This window comes from Carcharodon carcharias, chromosome 6 (genome assembly GCF_017639515.1).
Source record: "Carcharodon carcharias isolate sCarCar2 chromosome 6, sCarCar2.pri, whole genome shotgun sequence".
NCBI lineage: Eukaryota > Metazoa > Chordata > Chondrichthyes > Lamniformes > Lamnidae > Carcharodon > Carcharodon carcharias.
In genome coordinates, this window is record NC_054472.1 from 138,901,652 (window position 1) to 138,920,134 (window position 18,483).

Sequence of the window (18,483 nt, forward strand, 5' to 3'; positions counted from 1 at the left end):
ATCCTCAGTGTGCCAAGAATTACGCTGACAACCATTTTAAGATTGTCAGTTGGGCTTGCATTGTGACACATTTACGTGTACTTGAAGCTACGTTTATTAATATACAGTTCCCTGTTCTTTGCAGACTGAAAGGAAAGGTACACACATTGCACCTGTTTCAGCTAAACAAAATAAGTGACAGCCACCAGCTGGTTCATTCTCCAGGGCAATGCCTTGACCAGTCAAGTTGCCTGGTTTAAATTTCAAACAATGTTCGGCAGTTAACTGTCAGTCACCATCAACTGGTGCACTCTCCATGGCAACACCTCTAACAATCAGAGTCCACTTGCCAACCAATCAGCACTCTCTTCTCATACAGTATAAATATGCGTTTCTTCTGACATTGGTATTTCCTTACGAATCGTCCTGATGAGTGCAAGATGGAAAACTTTGACAAAAAATGTTTATTTTTTTCAGCAATACTCCAGTTCTGTACTACCAAACAACGATTCATAACGGGTTGCAATTTTCCCATTGTACAAAGCAACCCATGTTACATAAAATTACATCAAGTGTACAGCATAGAAACAAGCCATTCAACCCAAATGGTTCACGCCAATATCACTGCACCATTCCAGAATCCTCCCACCAGCATTCCCCATCCAATCCCATTAGCACATCCCTCAACACCCACCTCCCTCTTGTGCCCATCTACATTCCCTCCAAATGTATCTACGCCACCCATCCCAACCACCCCTCATGACAGTAATCCACATTCTCACCACCCTCCAAGCAAGGAAGTCCCTCCTGAAATCCCTATAGATTTGCTAGTGACTATCCCACACTCATGACCTCTAGCCTTTGCTGTCAACCTTCTCCCACTACCCCCAAAACTTGAAACATTATCTTCACACCCACCCCGTCAAACCCCTCCCCAATTTAAAGCCTCATAAAATAACAATTCATGGGAGCTACAGACCAATTAGCTTGACATTGCTGATAGGAAAGATAATGGAATCCTGAAACAAACATAATAGGAAAAGCATCTAGGAATTGAAAACTCAATAGTGTAGTCACCACAGATCCCAAAGGGAAGGTCATTTTTTGTAATGAGACAGGATTATTTAATTATATAAAGGATCCTCTAGAGATTAGTGATCATAGCATGATAGAATTTCATTCAATCTGTGGTTCAGAAACTTGGGTCTGAAACGCAGAACTTAAACTTCACAGAATCATAGAATCACATAATCTTTATAGTGCAGAAGGAAGCCATTTGGTCCATTGAGTCTGCACTCGCTCTCTGAAAGAGCATTCTAACTAGTCCCATTCCCTTGCCTTATCCCCATAACCTTGCACATTCTTTCTTTTCAGATAACAATCTGATTGAACCTGCCTCCACCACCCTCTCCGGAAGTTCATTCCAGACTCCAATCACTCTCTGGGTGAAAAAAAAAATCCTCACATAACATTTACTCCTTTTGCCAATTATTTTGAATCTGTGCCCTCTAGTTCTTAGTGCTCTCTTGAATGGGGACAGTTTCTCACCATTTACCCTGTCCATATCCCTCAAGATCTTGAATACCTTTATTAGGGTATCCTCTCAGCCTTCTTTTCTCCAAGGAAAACAGCCCCAACCTCTTCAATCTATCCTCATAGCGACAGTTCTTTAGCCCTGGAATCATTCTTGTGAATCTCCTCTGGACTCTCCTCAATGCCTTCGCATCCTTGCTCAAATATGGTGCCCAGAACTGGACGCAGCACTCCAGATGAGGCCTAACTAGAGTCTTATACAAATTCAACATGAACTCCTTACTCTTGTACTCAATGCCCCTATTAGTAAAGCTTAAGATACCATATGCTTTCATAGCTGCTGTCTCAACATGCCCTGCCATCTTTAATGACTTATGTACACATACTCTGAACTTAATGGCAATTACATGGTATAAACGCAGAGTTGGCTAAAATGGATTGGGAAATAATAAAAGATAAGACAGTGAAAGACCTTAAAGGAGTTACTTCATAATTCTCAAAAAAAAAAATTCCATTGAGAAAGACAATCCCCAGGAGTATGATGGACCTCTGTGGATAACCAAGAAAGTTAAGGATGACTTCAAATTAACAGGAAAGACATACAATGCTGCAAAGATTAGGGGTAGGCCACAAAATTGGGCAAATTTCAGCAAAGGTTAACTTAAAAAAGGGGGGGAAACAGATTACAAGAGTAAATTAGCAACAAACATAAAAACATGCAGTAAGAGCTTCTAACAATTATATAAGAAGGATGAAAGCAGAAAGAAGGATGAGTAAACATTGGTCCTTAGGGCATAGTTTCAGAATAAGGGGTTGTCCATTTAAGACTGAGATGATAAGGAATTTTGTCTATCAGTGCAATCTTTCGGATTCTCTTGCCCAGAGAAAAGTGAAACCAATACATAGGATATATTCAAGGCTGACATAGAGGCAGATTTTTGAACTATAGGGGAGTCAGGGGTTCAGGGGAAGAGGCAGGAAAGTGGAGCCAAGGCCAAGTTTAGATCAGTCATTATGTTATTGAATGGAGAAGCAGGTTTGAGGGGCCGTATGACTTACTCCTGCTACTGTTTTTTTAATGTATTGATGTTAGGAGCAACCTCTTGAAAATGGATAATGTGATCTCTAAATAAATAAGAAAATGCAGATATGTTGAATGATTATTTTGCTTCATCATTTACAGGTTAGTAAACGAATAGCGTGTTGGACATTTCAAGGAAAGTAATACTTAACAAGGGATTAAGACTCACCAAACTTTTTCTGCATTTAAAAGTTGAGAAGGCACCAGGACCAGATGAGATGCATCCAAGGAGACTGGGGGAAGTGAGAAGGGAAATTGCGGAAGCACTGGCCATAATTTTTCAGTCTTCCTTAGACTCGAGATAGTGCCAAAGGACTGGAAAATTGCAAATGTTACACCCTTGTTCAAAAAAAAAAGCATGTAAAGATAAGCCCAGCAGCTACGGGCCAGTCAGTTTAATTTTGGTGGTGGGGAAACTTCTGGAAACAATAATTAGGGACAAAATGAATAGGCACATGGACAAATGCAGGTTAATTAAAGAAAACCAGCATGGATTTGTTAAGAAAAAATCGTGTTTTACTAACCAGCTGGAGTTTTTTTTGAAGAGGGTTGATGAGGGCGGTGCAGTTTACATGGTATACAGGAACTTCCAAAAAGCATCTGATACAATGCCAGGCAACAAACCTGTGAATAACATTATAGCTTATGGAATAAATGGGATAGTAGCAAGTATTGGATACGGAATTGGCTGAGTCACAGGAAACAGAGGGTAGTGGTTAATATGATTTTTATTTCAGATCTCCAGCATCAGCAGTATTTTGCTTTTATTTTAGTGGTTAATGGATATTTTTCAGGCTACAGCCAGGTCCATAATGGAGTTTACCCAGGAATCAGTGTTGGGACCCTTGCTTTTCCTGATCTATATTAATGACCTAGACCTTGGTGTACAGGGCACAATTTCAAAATTTGTGGATTATATGAAATTTGGAAGCATTGTGAACTGTGAAGAGGATTGTGTAAAACTTCAAATGGACATAGACAAGGTGATAGAATGGGTGGCTAAGTGGCAAATGAAGTTCAATATGGAAAAATTTGAAGTGATTCATTTTGGTAGGGAGAAAATAGAGGGACAATATAAAAGGCACAACTCTAAAGGGAGTGCAGGAGCAGAGAAACCTGGGTGTACATGTGCATAAGTCATTGAAGGTGGTAGGACAGATTGCGAGTGTAGTTAATAAAACATACAGTATCTTAGGCTTTACTAATAAGGGCACAAGTACAAGAGTAAGAAGATTATGTTGAACTTGTATAAAGCACTAGTTCGACCTCAGCTGGAGTATTGCATCCAGTTCTGGGCGCCACATTTTAGAAGGAAGTGAAGGCATTTGAGACAATGCAAAAACAATTCACAAGAACGGTTCCAGGGATGAGCAACTTCAGTTATGATGACAGATTGGAGAAATTACAGTTACTTTACTTGGAGAAAAAAAGGCTGAGAGGGCACAGACTTAAAGAATTGGCAAAAGAAGGAAAAGCAACATGAGGAAAAATTTTTTTATGCAGCGACTGGTTAAGGTCTAGAATGCACTGCCTGAGAGAGTGTAGTGGAGGCAGATTCAATTGAAGCATTCAGAAGAGAATTGGAGTGTTATTTGAAAAGGAAGAATGTGTGGGGTAACAGGAGAAGGCAGGAGAACGGCACTAAGCAAACTGCTCATTCGAAGAACTGCTGCAGACACAATGGGCCGAAGCAAAATAACAGTAACAAAGAAAAGGGACTAATAAAAGTGACAAATCCCCAGGAGCAGATGATTTCCATCCTAGGATTTTAAAGGAAGTAGGGGGCAACAGATGCCCTAACTATAATTTTCTGAAGGTCTCTTGATTGGAAATAATTTCTTTTGATTGGAAAATTGCATCCATCACTCCACTATTTAAGAATGGTGAAAAATGGGAGACCAGGAAACTAAAGCTCTACAGTTGCGACTCTAATGGTGCCCACATTCAGAATATTCAGACCAACCTAAAAATCATAACCTTACAGATGATAATTGCTAACACTGGGATACATGAACAGGTCACTCTGCCCCTTAAGGATAGAGATAGATGAAATCAGGGTATGATGGACCATTTTGCTTAACATCTGTTATCAGAAAATTATTAATGTTTACAATTAAGGATGTGGTGACTGAACACCTGGAAAATGTTCAGCTGATCAGAGACAGTTGGTGTAGATTTGTAAATCATGCCTGCTCAATCAGATTAAACTTTTGAAGAGGTGACAAAATAGTAGGCAGGGATGTCATTTATTTGGACTTCTAGAAGGCATTTGATAAAGTCTCTCATAAGACACTGTTAGCTAAAGTTGAAATTCACGGAACTGAAGACCTGCTTAGAAAGTGGCAAGACAAAGTAGGGATAACAGGCAGGTACTCTTAAGTGGCAGCATGTGAATAGTGGTGTCTTGCAAGGATCTCTGTTGGGGCCTCAGTATTTTTTACCATTTTTATTAATGACTTAGATGATCGGATCGAAAGTCACATATCCAAATTTGCCAATGGCACAAGCCAGGTAGCATTGTAAGCAGTGTAGATGGAGGCATAAAAATATTAAGTAAATGGGAAAAACTGTGACAAATAGATTTCAATGTAGGCAAATGTGAGGTCACCCACTTTGGACCAAAAAAGGATGAACTTCCTAAATAGTGCAAAGCTACAAACAGTGGCAATCCAAAGAGACTTGGAGGTCAATCTGCATGGATCATCAAAATATCATGAACAGGGACAGAAAATAATCAAAAGTGCTCATGGAATTCTGGCCTTTATACCAAGAACATTAGAATAGAAGGGGATAGACATTATCCTACAGCCTTGGTTAGATCACACCTGGAGTACTGTCAGCAGTTCTGAGCACCAGATATTCAAAAGGGTAAATAGCCCTTGGAGGGAGTGCAGCAGAGATCTACCAGAATTATATCATAAGTCAAAGGGCTAAAATACAAAGAGAAATTTCACCAACTACAGTTGTATTACCTGAAATTCAGGAAATTAAGAATGTTCAAGTGTCAGCCTTGGCTCAGTTGGTTGCATTCACACCTTTAATCACAAGGTTCTGAGTTCAAGCTCCACTCCAGAGCTTGAGTACAAAAATCAAAGCTAACACTCCATTGCAGCGCTAAGGAAGCGCTGTTGCCAACTTTCTGATGAGACATTACATCAAGTTCCCATCTGCCTGCTCGGGTGAGACTATTTTGAAGAAGAGCAAGGTGGTTATCCCCGGTCTTCTGTGCAATATTTATCCCTCAACATCACAACAAAACATTTTTTCTAGTCATTGTGACACTGCTGTTTGTGGAGCGGGTTGCTCATATTGGTTGTGGTGTTTCCCACATTACAACGCTTACTACACTTCAAAAGTACCTCACTGGCTGTAAAGCACTTTGAGATGTCTGGTGGTCGTGAAAAGCTCTATATAAATGTGAGCCTTTCTTTTATATTTCATTGAATTTTTTACACAATATTAAAGGTGACAGGGTAGATTATTTGGTTTGGTTGAGGTGTCCAGGATTGGGGGTATAGTTCAAATAAAGACAGTTCTTTCAGGAGTTAGGAAACACCTCTACGTGCAAAAGGTGGTAAATGTTTGGAACTCTCTTTCATAATAGCAATTAATGATAGATCAATTGTTAATTTTAAATCTGAGATTGATGAATTTTTGTTAACTGAAGGCATTAAGGGATACAGGGCAAAGGTGGTATACTGAGTTAGGTCACAGGTCAGCCATGATCTCATTGAAACGTAGAGCATGCTAAAGGGCTAAATGGCTCTCCTCTGTTGCGATACTTTACTGGAGCATTAACAGACAAAAACTGACACTGAGATAAAGAGCAAGACATTATGATGAGTGACTAAAAGCTTGACTAAAGACATGAGTTTTAAGAAAACTCTTAAAGGAGGAGAGAGAGAAGGGCTGCTTTAGGGAAGTAATTCAGAGCTTCAGACAAAACATAGGTAAAGGCATAGCCACCAGTGATGGACATAGACAATGGGGGATGCACAAAACGCAAGAGCTGAAGGGATACAGTGTTCCTGGATAGTTCTAGGGCTGGAAGTGATCACAGATAAAGGGGGATTGCAGCCATGAAACTTGAACATGAGAATGAGAATTGTAAAGTTGAGACATTGTGGATCAGGAGCCAAGAAAGCTCAGTGAGCACAGGGTGGTGGGTGACTGAGACTTGGTTGCAGGTTAGGATAAAAGCATCATCGTTTTAGATGAGTTCAAGTTATGGAGGGTGATAGATGGTAGGCTGGCCAGGTGAGCATTTGAATGGACCTGTCTGGAGATAACGAACACATATATGAGGATTTCAACAGCAGATAAATTGAGGTAGAGGCAAAGACTGGTGATTTACAGAGGTGGAAGTGGACTGTCTTAGTGATGAAGAGGATATTGGATCAGCTCAGGGTCAATTAGGACGCCAAGGATGCATGAATCACAAAAGGCTGGTATGCAGGTATAGCAAGTAATTAGGAAAGCTAATAGAATGTTATCATTTACTGCAAGTAGAATTGAATACAAGAGTAGGGAGGTTATGCTTCAGTTATACAGGGCATTAGTGAGACCACATCTGGAGTACTATTTAGGAAAGGATGTAAATGCATTAGAAACAGTTCAGAGAAGGTTTACTAAATTAATACCTGGATTGGGCAGGTTGTCTGATGAGGAAAGGTTGGACAGGCTAGGCTTGTATCCACTGGAATTTAGAAGAGTAAGAGGTGACTTGATTGAAACATATAAGATCCTGAGGGGTCTTGACAGGGTTGATGTGGAGAGGATGTTTCCTGTTATGGGAGTATCTAGCACTAGAAGCCACTGTTTAAAAATAAGGGTCGCCCATTTAGGACAGAGATGAGGAGAATTGTTTTCTCTCAGAGGGTTGAGTGTCTTTGGAACTCTCTCTCTCAAAAGAAGGTGGAAGCAGAATCTTTGAACATCTTTAAGATAGAACCTTGGTAAGTAAGGGGGTGAAAGGTTAATGAGGGTAGGCGGGAACGTGGTGTTGAGGTTACAATCAGATCAGCCATGATTTTAGTGAATGGCGGAGCAGGCTCGAAGGGCCGTGGCCTACTCCTCCTCCTCCTAATGCTTATGTTCGCATGCAGTTTGTTTCAGCCTCAGGCAGTGGACAGGTAGAGGGGATCGAATTGTTGGCAAGGGAATGGAGTCGCCCAAGACCAGAAGACAAGTAGCCTGACAACACAAAGGTAGTAGAGGGTCTAAAGAGGTGGTTGTGAGGAAGACCAGGGTATCACCAGTTTACACATGGAGCCTGGTGTCATGTCTTTGGATGATGTTTCCAAGAGGCAACATGTAGAAGAGAAATAGGAATGGGAAGAGAATCCAATGCAGGTGATGCTTTGGCTGTTATTGGATAGGTAAGAGGGAAGTAGGTGAGGGCAGTCCCAATCAGCTGGACTATGGAAGAGAATCATTGGATGAGAATGGCATGGTCAAATAGTGTTAAAGCTTTTAGAAAGGTTAAAAATTAGGTGGGACAGTGCATCATAGTCACTGTCAAAGAGGATGTAATTTATGATTTGGTTAGTGCCATTACAGTGCTGTGGCAGGAGTGGATACCTGATTGGAGAACCATAGAAAAGTTACAGCACAGAAGGAGGCTATTTGGCCCATCTTGTCCATGCCAGCCTGAGGACACCCAGGTGCCCTTTCTAATCCCACCTTCCTGTATGTGGCCCATAGCCCTGCAGCTTACAGCACTTAAGGTGCAGATCCAGGTACTTTTTAAACAAATTTAGAGTTTCTGCCTCTACTACCAACTCGGGTAGCGAATTCCAGACACCCACTACCCTCTGCGTAAAAAAGTTCTTCCTCATGTCCCCCCTACACCTTCTGCCACTTATCCTGGTTCTAGAATTCTTCATCAAGGGAAACAATTTTATCCTGTCCACTCTATCTATTCCCCTCATAATTTTGTACACCTCAATCAAGTCACCTCTCAGCCTTCTTTGTTCTAAGGAAAATAACCCCAACCTATCCAATCTCTCCTCGTAGCTACACTTTTCTAACCCTGACAACATTCTTGTAAACCTCCTCTGCACTCTCTCCAGAGCTATTATGTCCTTCCTGTAATGTGGTGACCAGAACTGCACATAATACTCCAGTTGTGGCCTCACCAGTGTTTTATACAATTCCAACATTATATCCTTACTTTTATATTCTATACCTCTGCCAATGAAGGACAGCATTCCATATGTCTTCTTTACAACTTTGTCTACTTGAACTGCTGCCTTCAGGGACTTGTGTACTTGTATGCCAAGATCTCTCACTTCATCTACCCCTCTTAGTATATTCCCATTTATTGTGGAATCCCTGTAACTGTTTGACCTCCCTAAATGTATGACCTCACACTTTAACCACTGAGTTGTGGAAAAGATTGACACAGATTTAGGAGGTAAGAACACGTTCAGGGACTTTGGAGAGGAAAGGAGAATTGGAGATGGCGCAAGGATAGATGAATCAACAGTGTTTTTTTGAGGAAAAGAGTGATGGCAGGTTGGAAAGGGAGGGTAACAGTATACAAAGAGATGGAGCCATTTATTTTGATTCAAAGTAGGAAAAAAATTACCATGAATTGTGCATATTGATTAAACTGTCCACAATAGATGCCTTTTCAGAGCACATCTATAAGCACTGAAAGAACTATTGTTCAACAAATGGATGTAAGTATGACAAATGCATGCTAATCAGGACCAAAGAGGAAAACCAAACTCTGGAAAATTCTTCCCCAGCTCCCTCAGACAATGGAAGCGAATCCAGGTGATCACATTGGCCATGCGTCCATTAACTGCTGAGCTACTTACCTTCTGCATCATGCAATTTTGCCCCAATTAAGAACCGATCCAGCTCCCTCTAGAAGGCATGTACAGAGTCAGCACACTCCATGCAAGCCAACAATGCATTTCAGAGGCTCACTACTCTTGGAAAAATGCTGCAGCTAACATTTAGGCTATTCCTACTTTTTTGTAGTCTAAGTGCATGTGCCTGGTTCTCCACAATCTGTCAAACTGGAATAATCTATCAACAGTCATAGTTTCATTATTTCATATACGTATATCAGGTCACATCTAAGTCTATGTTTCTCTGTTAAACTGATGCAACTTTTAAAGCCTGAGTAAATATGATTATTTAAGCTAGAAATCATTCTTCTAACTCTCCTCTGAACCATTTTGCAAGGTCCATATATTATCCACCATCTGAGGGGTCCAAAACTGGGCTCAGTACTCCAGATATGGTTTGACCAATGATTTGTATAATGACAGAATTGTGTCCTTTGATTTGTACTGAAGGGTTCTAATAATACAACCCATTTTGCTTTGGCTACAGCTCCTCTGCACTGCTTGTGAAGCCTCCGTAATCTATGCACATTAACACCTCGATACTCTCCTCTCTCAACTCCTTTTAGTTTCGTTCCTTGTAAACGATAAATGTGTTATATGTTGGTCCTATCTATATCCACGGCACCACACTTATCTAATTTAAATGTCATTTACCATCATTTGGTCCATACCTCTAGCTGATCAAAATCTCTGAATTAGATTGTACCCTTCTATTTTCTTAATCCTTGAATAAATTTTAATATTATTTGAAAACATACCAATCATAGCCACTACAACACTATCCAGATCATTAACAAAAGCAGTGAATAGTAGCAAGCCTAACACCAGTCCTGGAGGATACCACGAGCACCTGCATCCAGGTACTCCACAACTGTTGACTACAGATTTTTAGCAGTAGAATTGGAGCCAATTCTGAATCCAGAATTTCAAATTCCCAATTATACCACAAGATTCAATCTCAAACTGCTTCACTAAAGTTACTTCATCAAAGGCTTCCTGGAAGTCCAGATAGACACTGTCAATCAGACAGCCCTCAGTCACTAAACTAGTAAGCTCTTCAAAAAATTCAAATCAGCTTTGTAAGAAACAACCTTCTTTCCTCAAAGCCATGTTGAGCATCTCAAATGGCCTCTTATCTTTCCCAGCGATCATAAAGGATATCTCTTACGATCCCTTCAAACATCTTACCAATGATGATGTAACAGCCTATTGTTTCCTAGATCAGATTTATCCTCCTTTTTTTGAGAATTGGAATTTTATGAGCTACTTTGCAATCTAAGGGAATTAACCTTATGACTCTACTGAGCTATTGAAAATAATTCTTGCTATTTATGAAGTATTAAATGAATTTTTAAAAATGCAAATAAACAGATATTAATTTGTTCAGAATCATACTAAATGACATGGGAATAGTCTATGGTAAAAGTTAACAAACCTTTGGGAGCAGGTGGAGAAAAGAAACGGTTCTGACTGTGAAAGACACCTCGTCCTCGATTTCCAGAAAATCCACCACGAGGAGCTTTCTGAGGTCCTTTATTTGTCCTTTTTGCTGGGGGTGGGCCAGAGGAGGGAACGTCTTTGCATTCTGCTGCTACAAAATCGTCTACGTGCATTGAGGGCGGTCTGCTTGTATTTTGCTTCCGTTGCCGAAATATATCATGAGGTCTACAATTTGACCCAAATCCCCCTCTGCCTCGACCTCGGGGAGGTGGCACTATATGGGCTCGTTTAGCAGGTTCTATATATTCAGATTTTCCACTAAAATAAAATTCAGAAATAGATGATAGAAAAATTTAAAATGACTCTATAATGCTGTTACACATACCATCACTTAAAAATGCAAATAAAACTTATCTTGAACTTTACAGAGAAAATATACCTTAGTTATATTTTCATTAAGTGATTATATTCAAAGTTAAAGTTAAGATGGTTAAATTTCTATAAAAGTCAAATTTCCATAACAATCTCATCTTTCAGAACTATCCTCCAGTGGCCTTCCATCTGCTGGATAAATTTCAATTTTAGATCAAATTAGAACTTTTTAAAAAAGTTTCATATATTTTAGTCTCCTGAAAACAGAAGATAATAGCACTAGGAAATGGAGTGCCTTCTGATTTTAATTACCTAGAGACCACATCAGCCAACTGTGCAAATAATCTGTCTAGACTCTTCTTACAATTAGACTCTTCCTCCTACTGTTCCAGTTAGACATTTGCATTTTCTACACCAAACAATTTGCCGTTTCTCTAAATGATATTGTAATTAGTACAAAGTTTGAGAAAATTGTGTTATGGCCCACATGCATTAGAAACTCAGTTGAGACTGCTCAAATCTAGTGGAGTGCCAGAAGGATCAGTCCTAGGGCCTCAATTATTTGCTATCTATATTAATGACTTGGAGGTGTGACAGAGTGTAATGTATCCAAATTTGCTGATGGTACAAAAATAGGTGGGAGGGCATGTTGTGATGAGGACATAAGGAATCTGCAAGGGAATATAGACAGGTTGAGTGAGTGGGCAAAAACTTGGCAGATGGAGTTTAATGTAGAAAAAAAGTGTGAGGTCATGCACTTTGGTAGGAAAAATCAAAAGGCAGATTATAATTTAAATGGAGAGAGACTCCAAAAAAGTGAAGCACAGAGGGATCTGGGAGTTCTTATGCATGAAACACAAAATGTTAGTATGCAGGTACAGCAAGTAATTAATGGAATTTAGGGGAGTGGAGTTTAAAAATAGGGAAGTCTTGTTACAATTGTACAGGGTGTTGGTGAGGCTGCACCTGGAGTCCTGTGTACAGTTTCGGTCCCCATATTTAAGAAAGGATATACTGGCATTGGAGGCAGTTCAAAAGAGATTCACTAGGCTGATTCCCAGGACGAAGGGGTTGACTTATCAAGAACAACTAAACAGGTTAGGCCTTTAATCATTAGAGTTTAGAAGAATGTGGGGTGATCTTATTGAAATGTACAAAATTCTGAGGGGCTTGACAGGGTAGATGTTGAGAAGATGTTTCCACTAGTGGGGGAGTCTCAAACTAGGGGACATAGTTTCAGAATAAGGGGACACTCATTTAAAACTGAGATGCGAAGGAATTACTTCTTTCAAGGGGTACTGAATGTCTGGAATTCTCTAACCCAGAGAGTTGTGGAGGCTAGATCACTGATACTTCCAGTGGTAGATAGATTTTTGAAATATCGGGGAGTTGAGTGCTATGAGGAGCTGGCATGAAAGAGGAGTTGAGGCCTGGGGCAGATCAGCCATGATCTTATTGAATGGGCGGGGCAGGCTTGAGGGGTCAAATGGCCTACTCATGCTCCTATTTCTTATGTTCTTATATTCTTATTTTACGTAGGGCCTTTACACTTCCAGTCAACAAGTTAATGAAATCATGCTCCCATTACTATAGACTGCATTTAAACTCAAGTTTTGCAGGTGAATAAGCACTTTTTTTTAGTATAAATTTGCTATGGGTACAGTGGGTTGATTTTAATCCAACTAATTTACCCCTAAAGTGCAATTTTGCTTAACCCTTTCCTTCTACATGATTCTTGCAACCATGCAACCAGGACAATGGCCAGCATTTCCCATCAGCGAGCGGGGGGTGGGGCCTGCTCACTGACATGTTAAAAGACATGCGGTGTGAACTCCTGACATCACCGTGCCCCATTTAAATTTTCATGTAGGTGGGGGCTCAGCAAAGTCAGCCGTGCGCCCAAGACTTGTCAATGGCCAACTGAGGCAATGACAGAGTCATTTAAGTAATTAATGGACCTGCCGGTCCAACCTTAAGGTTGGCGGGCAGGCCAGGAGCCCGGGCGGGCATTAGAAAAAGCATGACACCTCATCCATGGGCGGGATGAAGTTTCATGTAGGTTTTTAAAAATTTAATTAAAGTGTTTTGCCTCAGGGAGATCAGTGCGCTCTTTCGTGCGCATGCACGAAAGAGCGCACTCTTGGCTGAGGGATTCCCCCACCCTCCCCCCTGCCCGCACAGGGAGCGCATAGCGCTTCCGTGCAGACGTCATGCTGGGTGGGACTTAATTGGCTCACCCCCGTAAAATGACGGATCGCCCTGATTGGGGGCACCGATCAGAGGCGCGCCTGCTCTTGAACATAACCCCCACAAAGGGGGCAAAATTCTGCCCAATAGATTCTTCGAATGCTGTTTGAACTGGCCCTAATATTTATGTAATTATGGCCACGTGACATACCTCCTTTCACTTGTTTTGCTTCATTTGTGAGGACATTTTAAAGTACTTAAAATAAAGGATGAAGGACTTTGAGAGAAATGGGCTATCTTGTACTTGATATTGAGAACGATGAGGCTTAACAAGTATTATATCTCAGTGGTTAGACAGGATGGTGGAGGTGGGATGGTAGAAATACTGAAGGAAGATATGGAACTGTTAGTACAGGAGATATTTAGAAGGTAAATGCATTTAAAAAGGAAAGTTATCCTGGTCCAGAAGATATGCATCTCAAATGACAGTGATGGTATCAATGAAAATGAGAAAATGGCAGACATGTTGAATAGTTACTTTTCATCATTGTTTACAGTGGAGGACTAGGATAATATGCTGGACAACCCAAGCAAGCTGATGCTTAACCAGGGAAGGGCGATTCACCAAAATTAACATAAGTAAAACAATAGTAATGAAAAAATAACGGAAATGAAGAGTGACATAGCCTTAGGACCAGATGGTTTCCTCCCCAAGGTTTTCAAGAAAGTAGGTGAGAATGCTGCAGATGCTCTACTCATAATCTTTCAAAGTTTGTTTGATTCAAAAACCATTCCTTTAGATTGGAAAATTGCTTGTCATTTGCTATTTAAGAGAAATAGGAGAGGGAAAACAGGGGATTCTCAACCAGTTAGCTAAACTTCAATTGTTGGGAAATTACTTGTCTACAGTTAAGGATAAGAATATCTTGAAATTTTTCAGCTAATCAGAGAAAGCCAGTATATAAAGCCAGGTAAGTCATGCCTGAGGAACCCGACTGGATTTTTTGAAGAGGTGACTATTGCAGTAGACGTGGGAACATCTTTGGATTTATTAATATAGATTTTCAGAAGGCATTCAACAACATCCTTCTAAAGAGACTATTAGCTAAAGTTGAAGCTCAAGAAATTAGAGGTAAATTATTGACCTGATTAGGAAACTGGCTAAGCAGGAAGAGACAAAGAGTAGGGATAATGAGCAATTACTCAAATCGGCAGAATATGCTGGTGGTATCTGTGTTGGGCCTCTCAACTATTCACCAATTTTATTAATGACATAAGTAGTGGGATAGAAAGCCACATACCCAAGTTCACTGATGACAAAGATCGGCAGCATAATAAGCAGTGTAGAGAAAGCATAAAATTACCATTAAATATTATTAGATTATGTAAATGGGACAAAACTTTGGCAAATGGATTTCACTATTGGCAAGTGTGTAATCATCCACTTTGGACCAGAAAAGGATACATCAGAGTACTTTCTAAATGGTGAAAAGCTAGAAACAGTGGAGGTCCAAAGAGATTTGAAGATCCATGTACACAGATCATTAAAATGTTATGGACAGGTACAGAAAATTATCAAAAAGGTTAATTGGAATGATAACCTTCATATCTAGGTGACTAGAATACTTGGGGATAGAAATTACGCTGCAACTGTACAAAACCCTAGTTAGGCCACACCTGAAGCTCTGGACACTACACCTTAGGAATGATATATTGGCCTTGCAGGGAGTGCAGCACAGATTTACCACAATCATACCTGTACTCCAAGAGTTAAATTACGAGGCAAGATTACACAAACTAGAGTCGTATTCCCTGAAATATAGGTTAATGGGTGTTCACTCAAATCTCCAAGCTATTAAAGGGAAGCCGATAGGGTAGATAGAGAGAAACTATTGGTTCAGGCATTTAGAACTGGGGGACATAGCCTAAAGATTGGAGCCAGACCTCTTAAATGAAATTAGGGAATACTTCTACGTACAAAAGGTGGTCTTTTCAGCAAATGGCAATAAATGCTACATCAAATGTTAATTTTAAATTTGAGATTGATAGATTTTTGCTAACCAATGGCATAAAGTGATATGGAGCAACAGCGGATCACAGATCAGCCATGATCTATCTCAATGAATAGCAGAACAGGCTTCAGCAGCTAAATGGCCAACACCCAGCTCCTTTGGAACCCCAGGAAGCTGGGGAGACAGTGAAGTTTTTAAGCTTTAAATCTTTGGAAATTAGAATAGTGGCTAAAAGGATCGCAGGGTTGCAAATGTTATATCCATATTCAAAAATGGGAGGAAAAAATACACCAGACAACTGTAATCATAGACAGTCAGCATGGATTTGTGAAGCGCAGATTATGCTTGATCACTTTAGCTAAATTTGAGGAAATCACCCAGTTAATGGGAATGCAATGGTCAATGCACATCAAACTGCTTAATGATGTGTGCCTCAGAACTGTGCTGGGACCTCTTATTTTCCATTTATACAAATAAGTTGGACATATGCACAACAGGAAGTTTACTGACAATATCAAATTAGAAGGCATGGAGGAAGAATACAGGAAAATATAAACAGACTAAAAGAATGGGCAGGCAGATGGAAGATACTATTCAATAAATAGAAATGTGAAGGTGTCACTTTAAGGGGAAGAACAGTTAAAGAAAGTGTACCCTAAATGGCAAGATTGTGAACAGAGAGCTACAGATACAAACAAATAGCTCTATAGATACAGTTAACAAAGATTGTTAAAGGTTCCAGTGTAGGTATAAAAGTCAACAGAACAGGCACGTGGAATTCTAGGTTATACATTGGCTGCGGAATAAAGGCAAAAATATGTGTTTATTTTGCATAAGAGATCAGTCACAATAAATCTGGAGAAGTGCAAGCGGTTCTAGGCAATAGAAATGTACAACAAAGACTCACTAAACTGACATCAAGAATGAGCAACAATAATCTTTTTTTATTCGTTCACGGGATGTGAATGTTGCTGGATAGGTCAGCAATTATTGCCATTCCCTAATTGTCCTTGAGAAGGTGGTGATGAACCACATTTCTGAACCCCTACAATCCATGTGGTGTAGATACACTCTCAGTGCTGTTAGGAAGGGATCATGAAGCAAGATTTGAAATATTGAAGCTTCTTTCAGTGGCACAGTGAAGAGCAATGGGGAATCAAATATCATGGAAGGCTCTTAAGATCATGAAAGATTTGAGAAGTAGTCAAAGGTTGCTCCTGCTCATTGACGGAACAGTAACAAGGAGACATAGAATCAGGTTTATCACTAGGCCAATGAAGAGAAAAGTTATAAAAGAAATGTTTCCACAAAGGTTATTAGAACATGGGTGCTTAACCACAAGTCACGATTGAGTTAAAGGCTAATATCCTAATAGTTTAATTTATAAGCATTGGTGAAAATAATTTTTTTAAATGCTTAAATGGAAAAAGCAGGGTTTGAACAGATAGTTTCAGATGAGGATCCAGTATTGGCATAGGCTTCCTCCAGCTAAGTTTTCCTTTGATTCTATGAAATCTATGGCTTCCATGGAACTTAGATAACAACTAATCAACATGGAGAATCAAACGCACATTCTCAGTCCCTTTGTCTAGAGGAGGATCAGATGAGAGGAAGGCAGGATGAGGAGGGAAATGAAAGAAAGAGCTATAATTCCAACTCCCAACTGATAGTCATGGACCCTTGCTGGAAAGGCTGTGGGCTCAACTGTGAAATGATTGCTTGTTTTAGACAGGATTGGGCTGAACTAATTGCCTCGTTGTCAAAGAGGCTTCCAACATACAACTTTCAGGCTCACACATGAAGCACCATTATCTGGGGAAAAGTACCATAGGGCTGCCAGCACACATGGAACAACTCTCCAAGGCAGTCAATGTCTCCAATAAAAGAAAATTGGTGTGGAGGAAGACACAATGTAAATATATAAAGGAAGTTACTTGGGTATATTCGTGGATTAGGAATAAAACATTCAGAATTATAGCCAGTTATTTTCTCATGACATAGTGAAGGAGGGCCTGAAGTCGAAATAGGCAAAGATCTTCTTTAGATTGAATTTATAAACAGGTGAACAAGGATACACTTTAGCACAAATATTTTTCCAGCACCTGCACAGAGGTTTTCCACAATAGCATTCAGTTATTTTTATGATGTTCCCCTCTATTGAGATTATTTTCCCTATTCTTTAACAACACTTTGGGTCAAAATGCTAAAGTAGCATTGTGCTGGAATGTTCACCACAGTTGATTGCAAGGTGCATAAGAGCATTGTTGAATTTTTCTTAAGGTTAAGGTTTAAATTATAAGTACAACATTGGTAAAGAAAAAATTTTGTGAGGAAAAAACGTGAAGCATGGCATTAAGTTAAAAACCCGACATTTATTTAAAAGGGGAAGGGTGGGTATATTTTTTAATTCAAACTGCTGCTCATAAGCCATCAATAGAATTGTGTGTTTTCTTGGTCAAATTACAACATCATAATACTTTCAGCTGCACGCAAGATTTTATTCAAGGTTGCAGGTTTTCACCAGATTCGCCAAAAGGCTGCAACAGGTGCCCAGAGCCACAGGCCATATCATGAATACTCCTGATCTAAACAAATCAAATTATCACAACTTAGAGGAAATTATAATGAAAGTGGAAGCACTTAATGTTGGAGTGGACAACTAGAGGACAGGGGGCTAATATTATAGAAGGAAGTTATTCAGCCTCTCAAGCCTATTTAATTAAGAAATGGCTGATCTATAATTGCAAATTCATCTACCCGCCCCGGTTCTATAACCTTTAATGTACTTGGCAAACAAAAATTTATCAATCTCAGTTTCGAATTTTCTACTGACCTTCCCTCAACAGCTTGTATTAGGGGGAAGAGAGTAGGGGGGAAAGAAGGCCCAGATCTCCAACTTAACTATATAAAATTTAAGATTGTAAAGTATTACTTTCCACAAAAATTGGAATAGATTCCTAGATCACAAGGAAAACAAAAAATAATCAAACCTGATGATTATCATTGCTGAGGGAAGCCA

The 18,483-nt window shown here is 39.8% G+C and overlaps 1 protein-coding gene across 5 annotated transcripts in view; it reads right to left on the reverse strand.

The window, feature by feature from the left end:
- virma (vir like m6A methyltransferase associated) overlaps positions 1 to 18,483 on the reverse strand; it is a 121,738-nt gene that overhangs the window by 18,638 nt on the left and 84,617 nt on the right. For all 5 annotated transcript variants that reach the window (XM_041189286.1, XM_041189289.1, XM_041189287.1 and 2 more), the window contains one exon: positions 10,889 to 11,211. In XM_041189286.1, the coding sequence (XP_041045220.1) occupies positions 10,889 to 11,211 (323 nt within the window). The remainder of the gene's footprint in view (positions 1 to 10,888; positions 11,212 to 18,483) is intronic.